This window comes from Aspergillus eucalypticola (assembly GCF_003184535.1).
Source record: "Aspergillus eucalypticola CBS 122712 chromosome Unknown BO83scaffold_9, whole genome shotgun sequence".
In the NCBI taxonomy this organism is placed as follows: Eukaryota; Fungi; Ascomycota; class Eurotiomycetes; order Eurotiales; family Aspergillaceae; genus Aspergillus; species Aspergillus eucalypticola.
In genome coordinates, this window is record NW_020290283.1 from 700,261 (window position 1) to 716,939 (window position 16,679).

At 47.8% G+C, this 16,679-nt stretch overlaps 5 protein-coding genes across 5 annotated transcripts; 2 read left to right on the forward strand and 3 right to left on the reverse strand.

Moving 5' to 3' along the window:
• Nucleotides 1-577: 577 nt before the first annotated feature.
• Nucleotides 578-3,160, forward strand: BO83DRAFT_436566 (Rad21/Rec8 N terminal domain protein; the record flags this gene model as incomplete). Its single annotated transcript, XM_025535970.1, has 7 exons — nt 578-596; nt 685-721; nt 787-927; nt 992-1,126; nt 1,195-1,681; nt 1,739-2,308; nt 2,372-3,160. The coding sequence occupies 7 exons, from the start codon at nt 578-580 to the stop codon at nt 3,158-3,160; spliced, it is 2,178 nt and encodes a 725-aa protein (XP_025389343.1).
• Nucleotides 3,161-5,493: 2,333 nt separating this feature from the next.
• BO83DRAFT_463551 (uncharacterized protein) lies at nt 5,494-7,039 on the forward strand (the record flags this gene model as incomplete). Its single annotated transcript, XM_025537362.1, has 4 exons — nt 5,494-5,562; nt 5,656-6,520; nt 6,603-6,896; nt 6,958-7,039. 4 exons carry the CDS (start codon nt 5,494-5,496, stop codon nt 6,984-6,986), a joined length of 1,257 nt encoding a protein of 418 aa, XP_025389344.1. The 3' UTR covers nt 6,987-7,039.
• Nucleotides 7,040-8,742: 1,703 nt separating this feature from the next.
• Nucleotides 8,743-10,257, reverse strand: BO83DRAFT_436568 (uncharacterized protein; the record flags this gene model as incomplete). Its single annotated transcript, XM_025535971.1, has 1 exon — nt 8,743-10,257. The coding sequence occupies exon 1, from the start codon at nt 10,078-10,080 to the stop codon at nt 8,743-8,745; it is 1,338 nt and encodes a 445-aa protein (XP_025389345.1). The 5' UTR covers nt 10,081-10,257.
• An 865-nt stretch (nt 10,258-11,122) lies between these two features.
• Nucleotides 11,123-13,495, reverse strand: BO83DRAFT_335817 (methylisocitrate lyase ICL2). The gene is made up of 6 exons (XM_025528425.1): nt 13,002-13,495; nt 12,653-12,941; nt 12,191-12,603; nt 11,714-12,137; nt 11,409-11,662; nt 11,123-11,358 (listed from the first exon to the last, which is right to left on the reverse strand). Exons 1-6 carry the CDS (start codon nt 13,420-13,422, stop codon nt 11,351-11,353), a joined length of 1,809 nt encoding a protein of 602 aa, XP_025389346.1. The 5' UTR covers nt 13,423-13,495; the 3' UTR covers nt 11,123-11,350.
• A 354-nt stretch (nt 13,496-13,849) lies between these two features.
• BO83DRAFT_426092 (zinc finger MYND domain-containing protein) lies at nt 13,850-14,663 on the reverse strand (the record flags this gene model as incomplete). Its single annotated transcript, XM_025535252.1, has 3 exons — nt 13,850-14,020; nt 14,105-14,263; nt 14,325-14,663. 3 exons carry the CDS (start codon nt 14,661-14,663, stop codon nt 13,850-13,852), a joined length of 669 nt encoding a protein of 222 aa, XP_025389347.1.
• Between the last annotated feature and the right edge of the window lie 2,016 nt (nt 14,664-16,679).

Below are 16,679 nucleotides of genomic sequence, written 5' to 3' on the forward strand. Positions count from 1 at the left end.
GAGTTGACTGTCATGCTCCGATGGTGATTTCTCACTACTACCTGCTTAATTCCCAACTCTAGTCCCATCGCCTTTCAGCTCCACTAACATCCCTCACACTCCGACTCTCCCTCTCAGTTCTCTTTGCCGGTATTTGATCACTTTTTCTCATAAATATAAGCCCCACACTATACCTCTCTTGCTAGTCACGGCAGACCACCATCATCTGTCTTACCATTATCCTGCCCGCTCTAACTCGAGCAGTGGCTGGCTCTCAGACTTCCCACCCCAGCGGAAGACAGCTGGCCCAGGTAACAAGCCTTTACAGTTGGAGCCAGAAGCTGAGACTAACTTCCGCCTTGCGAAGCATCCCAACGTGATTTAGTTCAGCCGGTCAAACCCGTTCAAAGATATACAAGGTCTCTTTCTCCACTCAAACCCCGTCTGCTAATAGGTTGGCGGTGCGGTCCTAAGCTACATACAGCTACTGGAACGATCCACGCGTCTAATATCGCATGCAGTGGTTCATAGATTGAGCATCAGCCTGAGGGACGCGTCGAGGACCGCTCCCCAAGGCGCATAAGAGCGCGAGGTCGAAATGTTCTATAGCCATGAGAGTAAGTGGATCAAGATGTGGGATTAATTTGAACCTGGAGCTTTGCGAATGCTATTGTCGAATAACTACTGATGCACTTCTCCGGATAGTTCTTACTTCTCCTGAACATGGAGTTGCTACGGTCTGGTGAGTTGTCGCGTTCCCTCCTTAGACCTGTCTGCTCTATTGTACTAATTTTGCAATACTCATAGGCTTGTTGCCACCCTGGGCTCGAAATCCGTCACTAGGAAATTGAACAAGAAGGCTATACTGGATGTGGATGTCCCCAAGACGTGTGGTGTCATAATGGACCCGGTGGCGCCGATGGCTTTGAGGCTTCAGGGGAATCTGCTGTAAGATCTCCTGTTCGCAAACAGGTCAAAAGGCTACGTTACTTATCGCATTATACTTCTTTAGATATGGGGTGTCGAGGGTATACAGCCAACAGTGTGGATACACCCTCACCGATGTTCAAGCCATGCATGACAGGATGAGAGCTCTGCTGAAGGTTCTACCGGGGGGTGGTCTTGACCCTATGGCAGGGAAGGCTAGGTCTGTACTCCTGGTGTCTTAATATTTGCAGACACTGTGACGATATCTCACTGCTTACTTCCTTACAGACCAGAGCAGCTCATTCTACCCTACGATCCGAGTTTCCTTCCTGAAAATAACCTCCCTGGCTTGGGACTAGATTTTTCAAGCTTGAATCTGTCGATTGACCTAGACCTGAGTCAACAGCCAAGTCGGATGTGGCCTCAGACCCCTGATCTTAGCCAATCTGCTCTCTCCCAGACTGATAGTCTAAAACTTGAGTTATCTTCTAATAGATCATTGGTGGATATAGATGGCTTCAGCGCAGGTACCAGTGTGAGTCGGTATGGAGGGAGAGGCATCGACTTCGGCGGCATCGAGCCCCTCCAGCTTGGTGAAGAATCAGGAGTGATCCTGCAAGCTGACTTTGAATTTGACGAAGATGGAAATATCATAGAGCTTGCTGGATCGGTTCAGCCTGAGACAAGATTGCAAGGGAATATGTCCGTCATGGAAGAAAGAGCTGCAGATGCCATGGAGGTTGATGTGGCAGAGAACTTCGTCATGGAAGATCAGGTACGCCTCTTGGATCACTTATCAATATTTCAATTGCCTGACAAAACTATGGAATAGCCGGCTTTACTTGACGAAGGACCCAGGACGGAACTACCAGATCTAAAACCCAAAACCGAGAGCGTTGACATACAGAAATCCACCCAAAATCGAGCCTCTATCTTTGACCAGGTAGTGGACGATGAAGATGCTGTGGAGTCGAATATGGCATTTCAGAAAAAGAGAAGAAGCCCCAAGCTCATTGGCTTAGATGACCAAATCGCACTGCGAAACACTGAAATGGCCCAGTTGAATAGTAACTATGTGCAGAACATGGCAGCAGCCTCGAAGCAGAAACAGAGAAACAAGCTTCCAACCTTGGCAAAGAAGAGGGCTGCCTTCTGGGTCTTCGGTCAAGGCATTGGTTCTGTCGGTGTGGGCGTGGGGTTGCCTCAAGTCACGCACCCATTGAATTCTTTCTCGGGCAAGCAGCTGTATGAAAAGCTCCTTGACGAGCCAAATGGTCGAGTACGCAAGCGTGTCCATCCCTCGATCGAGGGCGGGGATCCCGATCTCGATACCCGGCGTGTCCGTCCAAGGGTGGAGGACGAAGATCAGATCGGACGTCACGACGACAGGTTATGGAACGAGGTATGTATATGTCGACGTGCTCTTATGCTTACCGGACCAAAGCTGAGCTATCTTGGGACGCAGGACGTCGAAATTGGTCGCAATGCACCACCCTCTCTTCGCGATGACCACTCCATTCAAATGCCATGGAACATCACAGCATCGGTCCAAAGCTCTCGGCAGGGCTCGTCCGCTGCAAATATCTTTCGCGGTTTTGGCAGCGCCAGTGACTTCTCATCGCATGGCATTCCTGATACCGGATTTGCAAGAACACGCAGCCGTCTCACAAGCGCAAGTCCTCTTGCTGGTCGTGGGTTTCCTTTCGATGCTGAAGCGCTCAACGTCCTCTCCATTCCCGGCAACGAATTTGGTGAGCTGGACAACCTTGACGACTTTGACATCTCTCAGTATCTACACACAGAGCTTGCGACAGAACATGGCGGAGCCTTTGAGGACCATGTCATGGGAGCAGGTCATGAAGCGCGCTCTGTTGTTCAGGGCCTGCAAGTGCTCAATAATGAATCACAAAAGTCAACACTTGACCAAGACAGCTTAAACTTCCTCAAGTACTTGGAAAGCATATTCACGACCACGACACCTGCAAACGAAGAGGAAGTTTATGACCCGAATAGTCCGCCCGGGGTGATTAAATCAGTAACATTCTCCACACTCCTCCCTCCACAGAAGACCTCTCACATCGTGGCTACTCAAGGCCTCATGCATGTGCTTACCCTTGCAACTAGAGGTATACTTTCAGTACAGCAAGAAGCCTACGAGGACCAAAGCACTGAAGAATATGGCGTGCGATATAAGTACGGAGAAATTCACTTATGCATACCCGAATTGTCGGGGGCTGCAGCAGCACAGCATTGATCATTCGTTGTCAGACCTGTAGCTGCAGAATCCCCCGTTTGTACTGAGTACTTCGTTTCTCTTACTATTTTCCTACTGCTGGCTGTTTTGAGTAGAGACATGCACGTGTCATTCTATTCTATCAATTTTCTTATATCATCATGTAAAGTACAAGTCTCCATCACAAAACGCCTAAATAGCTGATCTATCAAATTTACTGTTCATACCATGTCTAAGACACCAAACCTATCAAATACAGTTTTAAACCAAACTTTCCGACGCCTAATACCACTAAACCGGCATCATGACCACCACCATGTTATCAGTACGAGATCCCCAAGCCCATATCAAGCTAGGAAAATAAACCTCGCACAACAGTATCAAGTACGCATTGACAAATCAACGTAGAGAAAACCATATCGATGACGTCCGAACATAAACCCGCAGACATACATCTGAAACAAGAAGTGTGCCCCTTGACCCCAAGCAAACAACATACGAACTAACTACAAACGAAGCGACGCAGTACAAGGCGTCGACGAAAGCTCGCAATTGGCCTCGGAAAATAGGTGGGCCGGTGATCTCGTCATCATCAAGAGGAAGATCAGATCAGGCCAGGCCAGGCCAGGCCAGTCTGCAGTGGTTCTGGTCCAACGCAGAAAGTGGAACAGGCGTAGTAGTAGTAGTAATATTGCAAGCCATAAAGCAACCTTTTCAGTTTACTTTGAAAGTAAGTAAAGTCGAAAAGAACATCGTCGTCATTTTCGCGCGGGTGTAACAACAAATAAACGGTCTTGATTAGAATCCATACCAGTATGGTATACGAGAGTACATAGTACTAAAGTTAGTAATAATAAGTAATACGTACAAACGCTTCCATTTATGGATGGAGGCCGGCGACACCTAAACAAAAATAGTATACAGATTAATACATGACGGTGTTTAAACCAGCATAGCAGTATTATATCAGAATAGTATATGTTGATTTCCGTATGTATTGCGTCTTCAACATCGCACAATTGAAGCATGATTTTATCCTTTCACTACTATCTATCTACATTCCTTCAAGAATGACGATGATGATTATGATGATGTTCAGGGGGGGAGGGAGTTCGGTTCCTTCCTCCAAGACACGGCAAGACACGCGAGGTTGGCGGTGGCTGTGCCGCGCTGCGTCTTGCGTTCCTTACACAGCATACTACTTACTGTGTGCTGTCACAAGAAGTTGCGATCGCGGTGAAATGATTCAATTAGTATGTCCCATTTTTGGTGATGATGATTTAAATTCAAGACCCCTCATTTATGTCTCAGGTTTGCAAAATGAAAATGCTCCAAATGCTCCATCTAATAGTGATGGGTTGAACGAATACGAACGGGGGCATAGATAGATAGAACAACACAGCAAGTTTACTTCTTTTAGTATCCGCGCGGTCCGGCCGTTTAAGTGGTGGCCTTGTCGAGACGCGGTATATCGAAACTTGTAAATGTGCCGATCGTTCCATACCCTTACGGCGATACCAGTAACACGGTATAACTATCTATCAGGTATTTAGGGTACGCAATCTAGATTTCTTAAGATAAATGGATGGATGTATACCACAGATCTAACTATAAATCTACAAATGCTGTGGAATAAAATCTCACAAAGATGATCGACTCCTTTAGCTGCAGCTCTGCTCGATTTATTTGTATTCCCTGCTCCGATGCATTGAATGGTCTACGCTGATAGGGCCTTGTCAAGCCTCCGCTTATTTGGGGAACGTGGTCGGGCTTTGGTCAGCCTGCCGCGTGACAGAATTTGACTTTGGGTGAGGCACCCAAAGCCAGAGTTGGACTTTGTTCAAAAAAGGGAACAAAGAAGAGAAAGATGATGAGGGATGAATGGAAGAGGAAGATCAGAAGAGGTGAAGAAAATGATCAAGCTATCAATGTATCTAGATAGTATAATTAGTAGTTGGTTAGTGTACAGTAAGTTGAGCAAAACCAGTAATATTAATTCTCGGTATGTTGGTTTTCTTGTGGACGGACCCCCTCGGGATCAAAATTACGCATATGGTAAGGTCTCGTCCTGACGGGCTCGCGTAACTTAACCGCCACCGTCTCGGTCTTGTCTTGTCCCCGTTTTGTCTCGTCTTGTTTCCTTCCCAGGCCCGGTCAAACACTCTCTCTTCCTTTTCACTCTCGCTCCCCCGAGTCCTCGCTGCCTCGTTCCTCATCTTTGCTTGCTTTCCCCACGAAACGTCCACCCAAACCCCATCTCCATCCCCTGCAGCGGCCCTTCTCATCTCTTTTCTAGTCGATTTTCTCCGGCCAATCCATCCACCATCGATTTCTTCAACCCTTTCGTCGTGAACATGGGTCGGACCGTCGACCAGGAAGTTCACGCGGCGTTCGTCGAGTTCCGCGCCAAGGAAGACGATAAGGTGCGTGACTCCTGTATTTCCCGTAATATTTCAACCCGCCGCCCAACACCAGCGTCACTGACATGACGAACCTGGCTTGTTTGCTTTCCACAGTGTCTTTCCGTCCAGTGTATCTACTGCCAGCAGATTCGCGCAAAGAACACCTCACGCCAGAAGCAGCACCTGCTCGAGTGTCCCGGTCTCCGCGGCCACACCAACCCCCAGGCCCAGTCCCAGTCCGCCCCCTCTGCCCCGAATGGCATCGCCGCTGCCAATGGATACCCTCCCACCCCCAATGGTGCTGCGGCCACCGCGCCGGGTGCTGCTCCTGGGCCCGGTGCTCTCGCGACTCCCAACGGTCCCATGATGTCTAACGGTGTCAATCCTCATGCTACCCCGATGCAGACGCCATTGCAGAACATGCAGAGTCGCGCCTCTCTCCCGACATCAGGCCCGGCCGGAACCGCCTCCACCGTCTCTGCTACTCAGCAGGCAGCTCGTGCCACTCCCAAAGCGAAGCCTAAGAACTCGACCTCGAACCTTCCTGCCCCTCCCCTCGATGATGTCCATGCCGCGTTCGTGGAGTTCCGTGCCAAAGAAGAAGACAAGGTGAGCGAGGACATGGCCCGCATGTTGCCCGATAGAACCCTATGTCTGACAGGAGACCCCCACCAGTGTCTGTCCGTTCAATGCATCTATTGCCAGCAGGTCCGCGCAAAGAATACCAGCCGTCAACGTCAGCACCTGTTGGAATGCCCCACCTACCTCAGTGTTATGAAAGATTCGATCCCCGCAAACAACCTTCTTCATACCTTCCCCGAAGGCGACGTGGCGCGTTCCCTGCAGATCCCCGCGCCTACCCTGGAGCTGGACTTTCGCATGAGCATTAAGATGAACCCGAAGGTGTCGGTAGGTGAGAGTATTTGGGGTCAACGTGATTGGGTAACATTCGTCGGTGGTCAGTGGGCTGGTCGATGGGGTAAGGGTGTTGTTCTGGTAAGTCGTGACGCGCGCAATTGGTTGCCTGCTATAAATTAGCAACATACTCACCGTGCATATAGCCTGGAGGACAAGACTCGCAGGTCGTGACCAAGGAATCTTCTACACATCTCCGAGCGAGCTACATGCTCCAGACCGCCGACGATCCCCCGCATACATTGTTGTCAAGACCAACGGCTGGTTGACCGGAGCCAAGGACATTCTGGACAAGGTTAACGACCCCGGTATGGCGGATAGCATCAACCCCAATACATACAAATATCGCATCAACTTGAACATGGAAACTGGAGACGAACGTTACGCGTTTTTGAACACTCTGATGTGGATTGGAAGTGGCTGCCGCAGGGGCCACGAAGGTCAGTGCTGACCCCATCCCATTACCCCCCAGCTTGATTCACTTTACTAATACCTCTGCAGTCATCTTTGATGCATTCCGCGTCAACTAATCTGCCACGATATTGCAGCTGTTTTGTCCGTTATTAAGCGAGTAGCAATTGTTGATTTCATGGGGGAAACTCCTCGTCTTGGTTGTTTGTTTTTTTTCCCTCTCCTTCCTTTCCACCTTTTGATTGGGCTTTGACCCTCTCTTCTGAAGTGTGGCTTGTGTATTTATCTCTTCGATCCATCCGCGTGGGTTTACCCTTTCCCTTTGGGGGGATGCCTGCCTACCTACCTACCTACCTGCCATTACTTCCATTAACCTTCACGAGTCCGCTTGATGCGTTCGTTCGAGGAAAGTTCTCCTTCGAATGTCCTATTATGACTTGTCTTTGGGTTTCTCTTATCTCTTCTCTTTTTTTTTCCTTGATCCCATTTCCATTTTGAGCTGTCCACTTTTGTAACTGGTATCCGTTCGACTTTCAATTCCTCCGTGTTTCTTTTTACTATTACATCTCCTAGGAAGCAAGATTGTCATCATGAAGTTTCTCCTTCACAGCCCTAATACGTTGAGCCAAAGCGTTTGACTATACACGCTCGCATCTTGTACCTCTTATCTTATTTTCCAGAATGAATATTGAAATGCCAATTTTGATACCTGATAGATCTAGTTCATAATTAGCAGTAAAACAGCTAGTATAGCTACCAACTAACTAACTAATGAGACCCCTAAAAAAAAAACCCTTAGTACGAATAGTAATCAATCTACTCTACCTTTTCACTAAGCAGTCAACAATAAGTAATTAATAGTTGTTGAGTACAATCTATCAACGTCAACTTGACTATTCATCATCATCATCATCATTCGTACCATAAAATATATCTGACGATTAGATCGATCTATCCAAAAACGCCGTCACAACTAATTGGATTAAACTGTAGTATTTATGTATGTATGTATGTACGTATGTACCAACAATACCCCCCCAAATATCCATACGTGATATTCATGTACTATATACCAGCCTTATTTACCAGCAAGCAAAGTAAAAGCGAAGTAGAAACAAGGAAAAGTAAACTAAGGCAAGATAGATTACTTAAGTTTACTTCAGTTACTTACTTACTTTACCGAGCCAAGCCCGCGGCCCAGCTGAGGGGTAATCATAACCAAAACATACTTAGTATTGATATTCTACTATGGAAATCTAAAACCACTAAATGGGAACGTTATTAATTATCGAAATACTACTACTAGTAAGAACTAAATAGGATAAGTATACAGATTGTTTTATTGCACTGCTGTATATTCTAAAACTACATATTTACCAACCACTAGGGTCATACTTTTAAACTACTTCTTCCGTATCATAAAATGGACAGAATGGATATTTATAAGGAGGTAAGAATGGTATTGGTATTGCCTGTGAAAAGGAGGGGTGGTGATGATAGTGATTATTCGGGAAAGTTATTAGGTTCTATCTCGGTGGCAATGTTGTTAAGAGGTATGATAAAATGGTGAAGATGGATTTGGGAATGTGGATGTTATGTTATGTTGAATGTCTGGGGGATGTGGAGTGATAATATGGGATAAGGTTAGTGAGTATTATTGAGGAGTTATATTAGATTGTTTTTGCTCTTGCGGTCTGGATGTTGACAGATGGGCATTATCTTTGTGTAAATGATTTAAGTAGCAACAGATTGGAGACAAGAAGAGCGAAAGACCCCTCGTCGTGGGAGTGATGTTCCATAGATTCAGGAAGTAGTATGATGATATAGCCTGTTGAGTATATTCGAATAGTAGCAAAGAGATAACAGTTATGAAGGTTATCCTCTCCTCCGTCTGTAATAAGAAGGAAACACAAGTATAGCGACTCCTGCATCTTCACCAGCTTGAATCAGTGGCGTAAAGGCCTCTTTGACAGATGAACTTGCTTGAAGATCCGACCAATACGTCTGGATTTCCACCTCCTCGAAATGCGGAAACTTCTCCTTCCGACAAGCCACCACCTCCAACAGATTGGAAATGACTTGATCCGTCTGAGAGGATTCAAAATGTGTCAGAGTAAGCCACTTCAAACCAGGCGGCAAGATCTCTTTAAGCGATGATACTCTTGGATGGTCATCACTCAAGTGGAAATTCAATAGTGTGGAGGTGGGGATTCGGAGATCCCATAGCTTAGTGAAATCCGCCACTGACCCAAACCAGTCGGTCGGGGGAACGCTCGAGTCATCATCATCGTCGTCGTCATCAAATGGTGCTTCCTGCATCTCCCCTCTATCGTTCAGATGAAGGACCTGCAAGCTGTGCTTTTGCGTACAAAGCGCAGAGTGGAATGCCCGAGGACGGAAACTCATATATCGTTCTCCCCATATCACTTGGTTGGAGTGTTGGTATTTGAATTTTTCGAGATTCGCGCATGACGTGATAAAGTCCGCCATGCCTTTGCTGCCATTGGGATTTGCACCAAATTCTAATTCAAGAATTGGAGAGGTCCCCTTGGCAGGCTTAAAAGCAGGGTGGTCAATTTGAGTATCCATCGACTCAACCACGGAATCCAGGCTCACGGACCGCACGGATGGGAGGTGGAAGAAAGGGAGAAATACGTTCTTGGGATACCATGCTTTGTTATCGTCCGAAGAGTCGATCCCCACGTCTTCCAAGTGCTGTAGGATTGGCTTCGTGTCAAATGGCTTTTCAAGCATTGCGGCACGAGAGAGAACTCGACTGAAGAATTTGACTCCCCAGGTATAGTGCATTAGCAAGCTAGTCATGTTCTCCATGGTCATGAGTAGTAGGCCAAGCCATGCATCTTCATTGCCCTCTATCAAAGCTTCCTCCCATTCTCTAGTTTCCTCCTCTGATTGGCTGATCCGATTCACAAGCGGTAGGACAGAAGTGATATCGTGATTCTGCTTCTCCCTTGTATAGGAGGACCACCAATGCAACCTGAAATATTTGATGGAAGATCCTATTGCGGGGTTCTCCTGGATGGCCAGGAGAAGAGGGCGAATCTGAGATCCCTCGATCCAGACATAGTCGTAGATTGCCTTGAACAGAACTGCCCGCCAACGGCGACAAACCAGGAGGAACTGGTATTTATCCTTGAACAAGACGATATTGTCAACAATAAGAAGGAGGATCTCGTCCGGAAGGCGGTCCATCTTGTCAGCCAAGGCGAATTAGGTGGATGAACAAGTCCGGCATCAGGCGGGTAAGGATTTTTCTTGCTCTGTCTGGACCCCATTTTAGCGCGAAGGTTGGACCAGGCGGAAGTGGTTGAAGCTAAGCCAGCTGAGGTGGGCTCAGGATGAAGATGGGGGCGAAGAGGGATGGATAAACGGAGAGAAAGAGAAAAAAGAGCGAAGCGAGTCAGTTTAATTGAACCCAACAACAAGAAGTATAGAAACCCATCCCAACAAGAAAGGGAAAGTACCTTGAAATGGTAATTACCCTGAGAGGTAACGGGTGTTTCTGATACGCAGTATACTTTTCTGGTCCGCATCTATACTGATTGATTACTGTTGTTTCCAGCCAGGGAGTTATTACGGGGATTAATACCGCCCTTATGTCCGTACTTTTTGCCAGGACCCTGTATTTTATGCTTAGCGGTTCGGTTCACCCCAGATGATCCACTCCGGAGGGGAAACTTACCAACTAAGCGACATAACGTACATACCAAAGAACGCCGCGGGCATTTCTCCGGTTTCTTTCCACATTGTTGTGCCAGCACAGCATCCTAAAGAAGGCGCAGGATTTTTCCTTCCTTTCGCTAAGGAATTACAGCAATCCCTTGTTGCTCTTCAAGAAACTATTTATAGGTAGGGAATGACCAGCTCGGATCGCAGTGGGTCTGATAACATCAATGCAGCAAACAAGCCTTTCATAACCGAACCATGGACACATCCATACTAGAATACCCTGGGAGAGGAAACGAACATGTGTTGGCACGTGTTAGTATTACTTACGCTCATTCCGAGTGGTACAGGCTTTATTTACTAGTCATTAGATCGCAGGAGTTCGTCCTGGGTAGCCGATTGGTTAATAGCGAAACCGTGTTCTTTCCGCAGGGCTGCATATGATGTATCGCTGCCCGGCAGTTTCATCCGCAACAGAGTTGCTTTACAGATCGAATTTACTCATGTAAAACAACACGCACGCCTTGTCACAGGTTCGATACGATGTGACCAGATTTGAAACAGCTCCGTTACTTTCTTGAAGCATAAGACATGACACATAATTAGATGATCTGTTCGGCCAGAGACTTCAGCGCGTATCGTAAATACAACCCGAGAGCAAAAACCGATACAATTAGTATGCAGTATACTGTGAGTTAAATACAATCAAAGCTGAAGAAAAGCTGATTTTTGTCTACGTTACTACATTCAAGGTTAATGTCAACATGAAATATCTACAATGTTGTCATGGCTCAGTTCAGAAGCCTATAATCGGTTAGTAACTGGTGTTGATGCCACTGAACCGTTGAACGTACCTTTCTCGGTGTTCCCCTCACCCATACTCTTACTGCTGCTGCTGCCACTTTGAATAGCTCCAAGAATGCCATCCAGGTATGGAGCACCGCTCCATTTCTGATGGGTCAGCACATCCACGCCCAATTCTTTCTCGCGGGCCTGGACCATGCGGACATAGGCGAGCATGCCTTCATCCTTGAAGGCGCGCGAGAGCTCCGTCGTGATGGTTGCATTGGTGTGCAACCCAGCGAGAGAGATCAGTTGCAGAACAAATCTTATGTTGGTCAGCTACTGTCAACTTCGTGTTCAAAGAGTATTTACGTACCCATGTTGCGCTAGATCCCAGATGAAGGACTTCAGAGAAGCTTCATCAAAGCCCTGACCCATCCAGTTGAATGACGGGCTCAGGTTGTAGACCAGCTTCTTGCCAGGGTGCGCAGCGCGCACATCACCTGCCAGCTTCGCAGCCTTGGTAACATCCGGATCACCAGTCTCGACCCAAAGAAGATCAGAGTAAGGTGCGAACTCCTTAGCTCTCTTAGTGGCAGCAGCGAACCCAGCACGGTAATGGTAGAATCCTTCCCGGGTGCGGGGGGTATCGCAGGACCAAACCACCGGTGTCTGGGAATAGTCGTCTGCCAGGGCCCTGCGACGAGAGATAGAAAGGTCGGGGTTCTCTTGAACACGCTTCTTGTATGCGTCGCGAGCGGACTGAGGCGCACCCTCTGCTTCAAGGTGTGCATCAACAGCTAAAGAAATCGCGATTAGTCAAGCCACAAATGGAGGTACCAAAGACCCATACCCTCATCAAAAGTGACAAGCTTGTGTCTCTTAACCCAGTCCATCTCGTACGCATCGATTTCCGAAGGAGCAGCTCCCTCTCGCTCCATGGCCTGCAAGGTCTCTGCGAGAGGTTCCACATTCTCCGTAACACCGAGAAGGAACTCGTGGTCGCGCACATCGATAGCACTGCTAATCAAACGTCCGCTCTCTGAGTCCGTACGAGCAATGACCAGGTTCTCGGTTCCCATCATATCCCACTGGAAACGTGCCGCGACAAGCCTGTTGATGTGATCTCCAATAGGCACAAGGACTTTGCCAGCCAAGTGACCACATTTCTTACCACCATGAAGCTGATCCTCGAAATGAACAGCCGCAGCGCCATTTTCTGCAAAGAGCTTAGCCAGCTTCAACACGGCTGACAGTCCTCCGTGTCTAGATACATCAGCCAATCAGTCTTCAAGACCTCGATAATCCAACATACCCTGTATCGCCGTCTGCAACAATTGGACGTAGGTAGTCGACGTAGGGTGTATCCTTCCGTTGTTCGGGCGTGAGCTTCCGCCTAGCATCCCACTGCTTCCGATCGTGCAGCTGCTGGGCCTTGAACAATCGCTGGACCTGGTTTGGAACAGTATTGTAGGGATAGTCACCAAAGTCAGGAGACACCTCGTTGGTAGTAGTCAACAGAGAGGAGCATGCCCAGCCAGAAATGTACAAAACCTCCTGGTTGGGCGCCTGCTGGGTCATCTGTACAGGATCAATGGCACCCACTGCAGGGAGTTAGCATATGCAAAAAGCCAAGATCGGAAAAAGTCCAGCTGATAACATACTGGTGTGTACTGGCTTCCCCTCAGCTGCTCGCTCATTCAGCAAGTTAAAAAGCTTCCTTGCCATCAACGAGCTGGGATAGGTCTGCTGCAGCGAGCCTCGTTTGCTAACGACATCTGCGGCTGAATAGGGCCGCTTGATACCCTCGAACCGCGGTGACGCCCACCACGCTTCCACATCTTTGATTTGTTGCTCATACAAGGCATCTTCAGCAGCACCAGCCTTGTCAGCCGTCGACAAAAGTTGGTATGAATCGCCCGGCAGTGCGGATGACACGAGGGGTTCAACGGGGGGCAACGTTGGTGCCGACATCCGCGGATAACCGCATGTGAACGAGCGCAAGGCAAGGCGAGATGGACTGCCGGCAGTCGAAGTGAGAGAAGGGATACGTCGAGGAATTCGACGAGGAACTGATCGAAGCATCGTCAAAACTCAAGCAAGAACGGATAGCGAACGGCCTGACATTGAAGGGAAAGGGAGGAATGAGGAGGGATGGAGTGTCTGGTGTTTGGGGGACACGGTCCGTTTCTCGGTCGGCCGATCACCAGCCTAACCTCGGTCTGGGGGCGGCAATCCCCCCCGCTTATCCGCGGTCGGCATGGCGCCTTGTGTGGCTCCACAGGTGGCTGGGATAACGGTGAGGTTAAGCTATCCGTGCACTCCGTTCTCGGTAGATTACAAGATCGAGATAGGATAGAAGTATGGACTCGCAACCACTTCGTACAGTGTCTGATTATCATAGCTACGTGCCGTCATTCCACCTATTCGACATACATCAATCACATGGCGCGGAAAACATGACTTCATCGAGTAATACCCCATCTCATGGCCACATAGATGTATAGTAGGATCACAAAGCTCGAAGCCCTCTCTCATATGCGTCCCTTAGCATTTGGAAAGAAATCTCGGCAACAGGATCTGTACGGCCCGTAATTGTCACCAGAGTACGAAAGTCTCTATCTGCAATGATTTTGCACATCTTCTTATGTTCTTTCTCTTCCCATCCGGCTTTCTGGCAATCCTATAACGATGGAACATGAGCATAAGGATTCATCTCTCGGCCCTATGTCAACGCTCCAAAGGAAGAAATCCTAGTCTTACTCACCTTATCACAATACGTAACCACACCACACTTCGCACATCTCAAAAGAGGTTTATCCTTCTTCCCACAGCCATGACACTTCTTGTGCGTGGCAAACCTCGCCGGCCAACATCTCATCTCGTCGCTTAGCTGAAAGAGCATTTTCATATTGCCAGGGAAAAACTAGTAGGTTTGAGATCACCGGTTAGTACGTAGTGAACTCGGACACCTTTGCAAACTATACCTTGAAATACCCATAGTGCTCTTGCCGAACACCCACAGTACCATCGAGAAACAGATGACGCCTAGGAAACAAGATAGCCATAGTATTTCCGGGTTTCAATTTTGGATCATTCTCAATGGACCTGCCTCGATCACCCGTGTAGAAGGCTACAGTGACAGGCGAGTCGGCCCTATCGAACGTTCTCAGCACAAGTCGCGTGATCCGTTCGATACTGACGATCTCGACGAGTAGACATCCGAAAACACCGCCGCCAGTTTCAGGACAGGTATAGTCTCCAGGGAGATCTGAAATGGAGGGGAACACGGTTTGGTCTGCGAGGGAGGCGTAGTTACGCGGCATCTTTGGGGGATGTTGCGTACGGTGTGTAGATAGGTAGTTAGTTAGATGGATAAAGGATGATAGGAAGAGAAGGGGTAATTGGGTAGATAACCCTTCTAGCACAGATGCTCAGAAGGATTTTTTGGTGTAAGAGGAGAATCGAGAATGGGGTTTGACGCGATAATAAACATGATCGATCCACCCCGACGCGTTGGTCTTTGAGTGAAGAATATTTCCTTCTAGAGGCACTACCTATGTCCGAGGACAGTATTCGTGACCCCAGATAGTATACCATCTGTCGACAGTAACCTCATACTTACTAGAAGTCGTAGCTTGCCACAGTGAAAAATAAGCAATTTCGTTTTCCAACCATCCAAGTACGTAAGTGAAAAAGATGAGGTTCATCCAGATAGTATTACCATCACGTGCAATCATAGACATCACCAGGATACTCTCATAGAAGCGATGTATTACACGAACCAGCATGTAACTCCCGAAAAGACTGACACAACCAACACAAAGCTCTCTTCAGGTGTATTTGCGTGCATTATATGAACGAGCGATAGTCTCGCACTAGAAGAAATATCTCAACGGCCTTCACTCATGGCTATACTCTGATACGCATGGTATGCTGCCATAATACTGGCTAGAATCTCGTGAGCCAGATTCGTCTTTATAGCCATAACCTAGACTTTTCAATAATGGGAAGCTCTACGTTGTGAGTGACAGGCTGGCAGCGGATCATCGGAAGAAGCTCGCAACCTAATCCGAGCTTCATATTCAACAAAACGAGGATTACAAGGTAAAGGACAATGCAAACAGGGGGTGGGACGATATTGCCCTCCTTGAAAGATAGAATAGTTGTGCAATAATTCGAATCATCCTCCTGTTCTTAGTTCGTCATATTATGCTAGTAATTAAACAATATTAGAAGTTTCCCGCTTTCCCATAGGTCAGACTGACTGCTTTCATGCAGGTCGTAACTACGAACAGCGCCCCAATCTGCCAGCAGGGCAACTTTAAACGCGAGGAAAAGTGGAACTTAATGACAACACTGAATGACAGAATTACAGGGGCCTTGATAAGCCCGAGTATCGCCGGGGGTAGGTAGTACAACCTTTTTACTACAGGAACAGACCTTGTAGACTGCCTTGACACATGCAGGGTAGTTTTTGTGCATCTAGTTGATCGTCAGTTTGATCGAAAAACTCTGCTACCTACCCACGATAATCCTATGGCATGTTCGAGTAAACAGAAATCTAGAATTATATAAGCACTCGTGATAATGCAAGGCTCATCAGCTATGCCAAATATAGCCCACGTAAGGAACGGCAATCCTCAAACCCTCAGTTATCGTAGCGGTGAGACGCAACGGCCCGCCAAGAAGAGGCTATTGGCACCGGACTATTAAGCCAATAGCAAACAAGCGAGATTCAAATCCGGGTGGCGCTCTCCACTAGACCTTTATCAGACAAGGTGCTCGGATCTATAATCAGTGGAATCGCCGACGGCCCTTTGATATAGTTCCTGGCCCTGAAGCGGGTCTTCGTCATGGTTAGGGCATCCTAATACCATCCCTTGCACCGTCACGCCCCATCATTCGGATAGAAGATTGTGATTTGATCACTGAGAGACGGTATTTCGTACACGTGATTTAGTTGGTCACTAGTGTGCCCAACAAATTGTTCAGCTGGAATTTGTCGCGTATCTTCAGCATAGGGTCACACATATGCGCCTAGTCTCCCTTAAATTGGAGTAAGTGGTGAGTTATTTAGTAAACCGCATCGTGGGATTTGAATCAAGGGCGGCGGAACACTTCGGAGATCCGCATTTGTTATCTCCATGTGTGTATCTGGCGGCACTGTTGCACAGAAAACGAAGTCAGCATGCAGTTGTAGAACATGGTCAACCTAGAAACCAGATGACGAGAAGATCGAGGGCAAATCCGCGCGAGGAGATAGGGCTGGTTAGTGCTGGTTGGTTAAGAGTCACGGGGCCTCAAGGCCGGTCCTGCGTTGACCCCACCATCTTCGAACT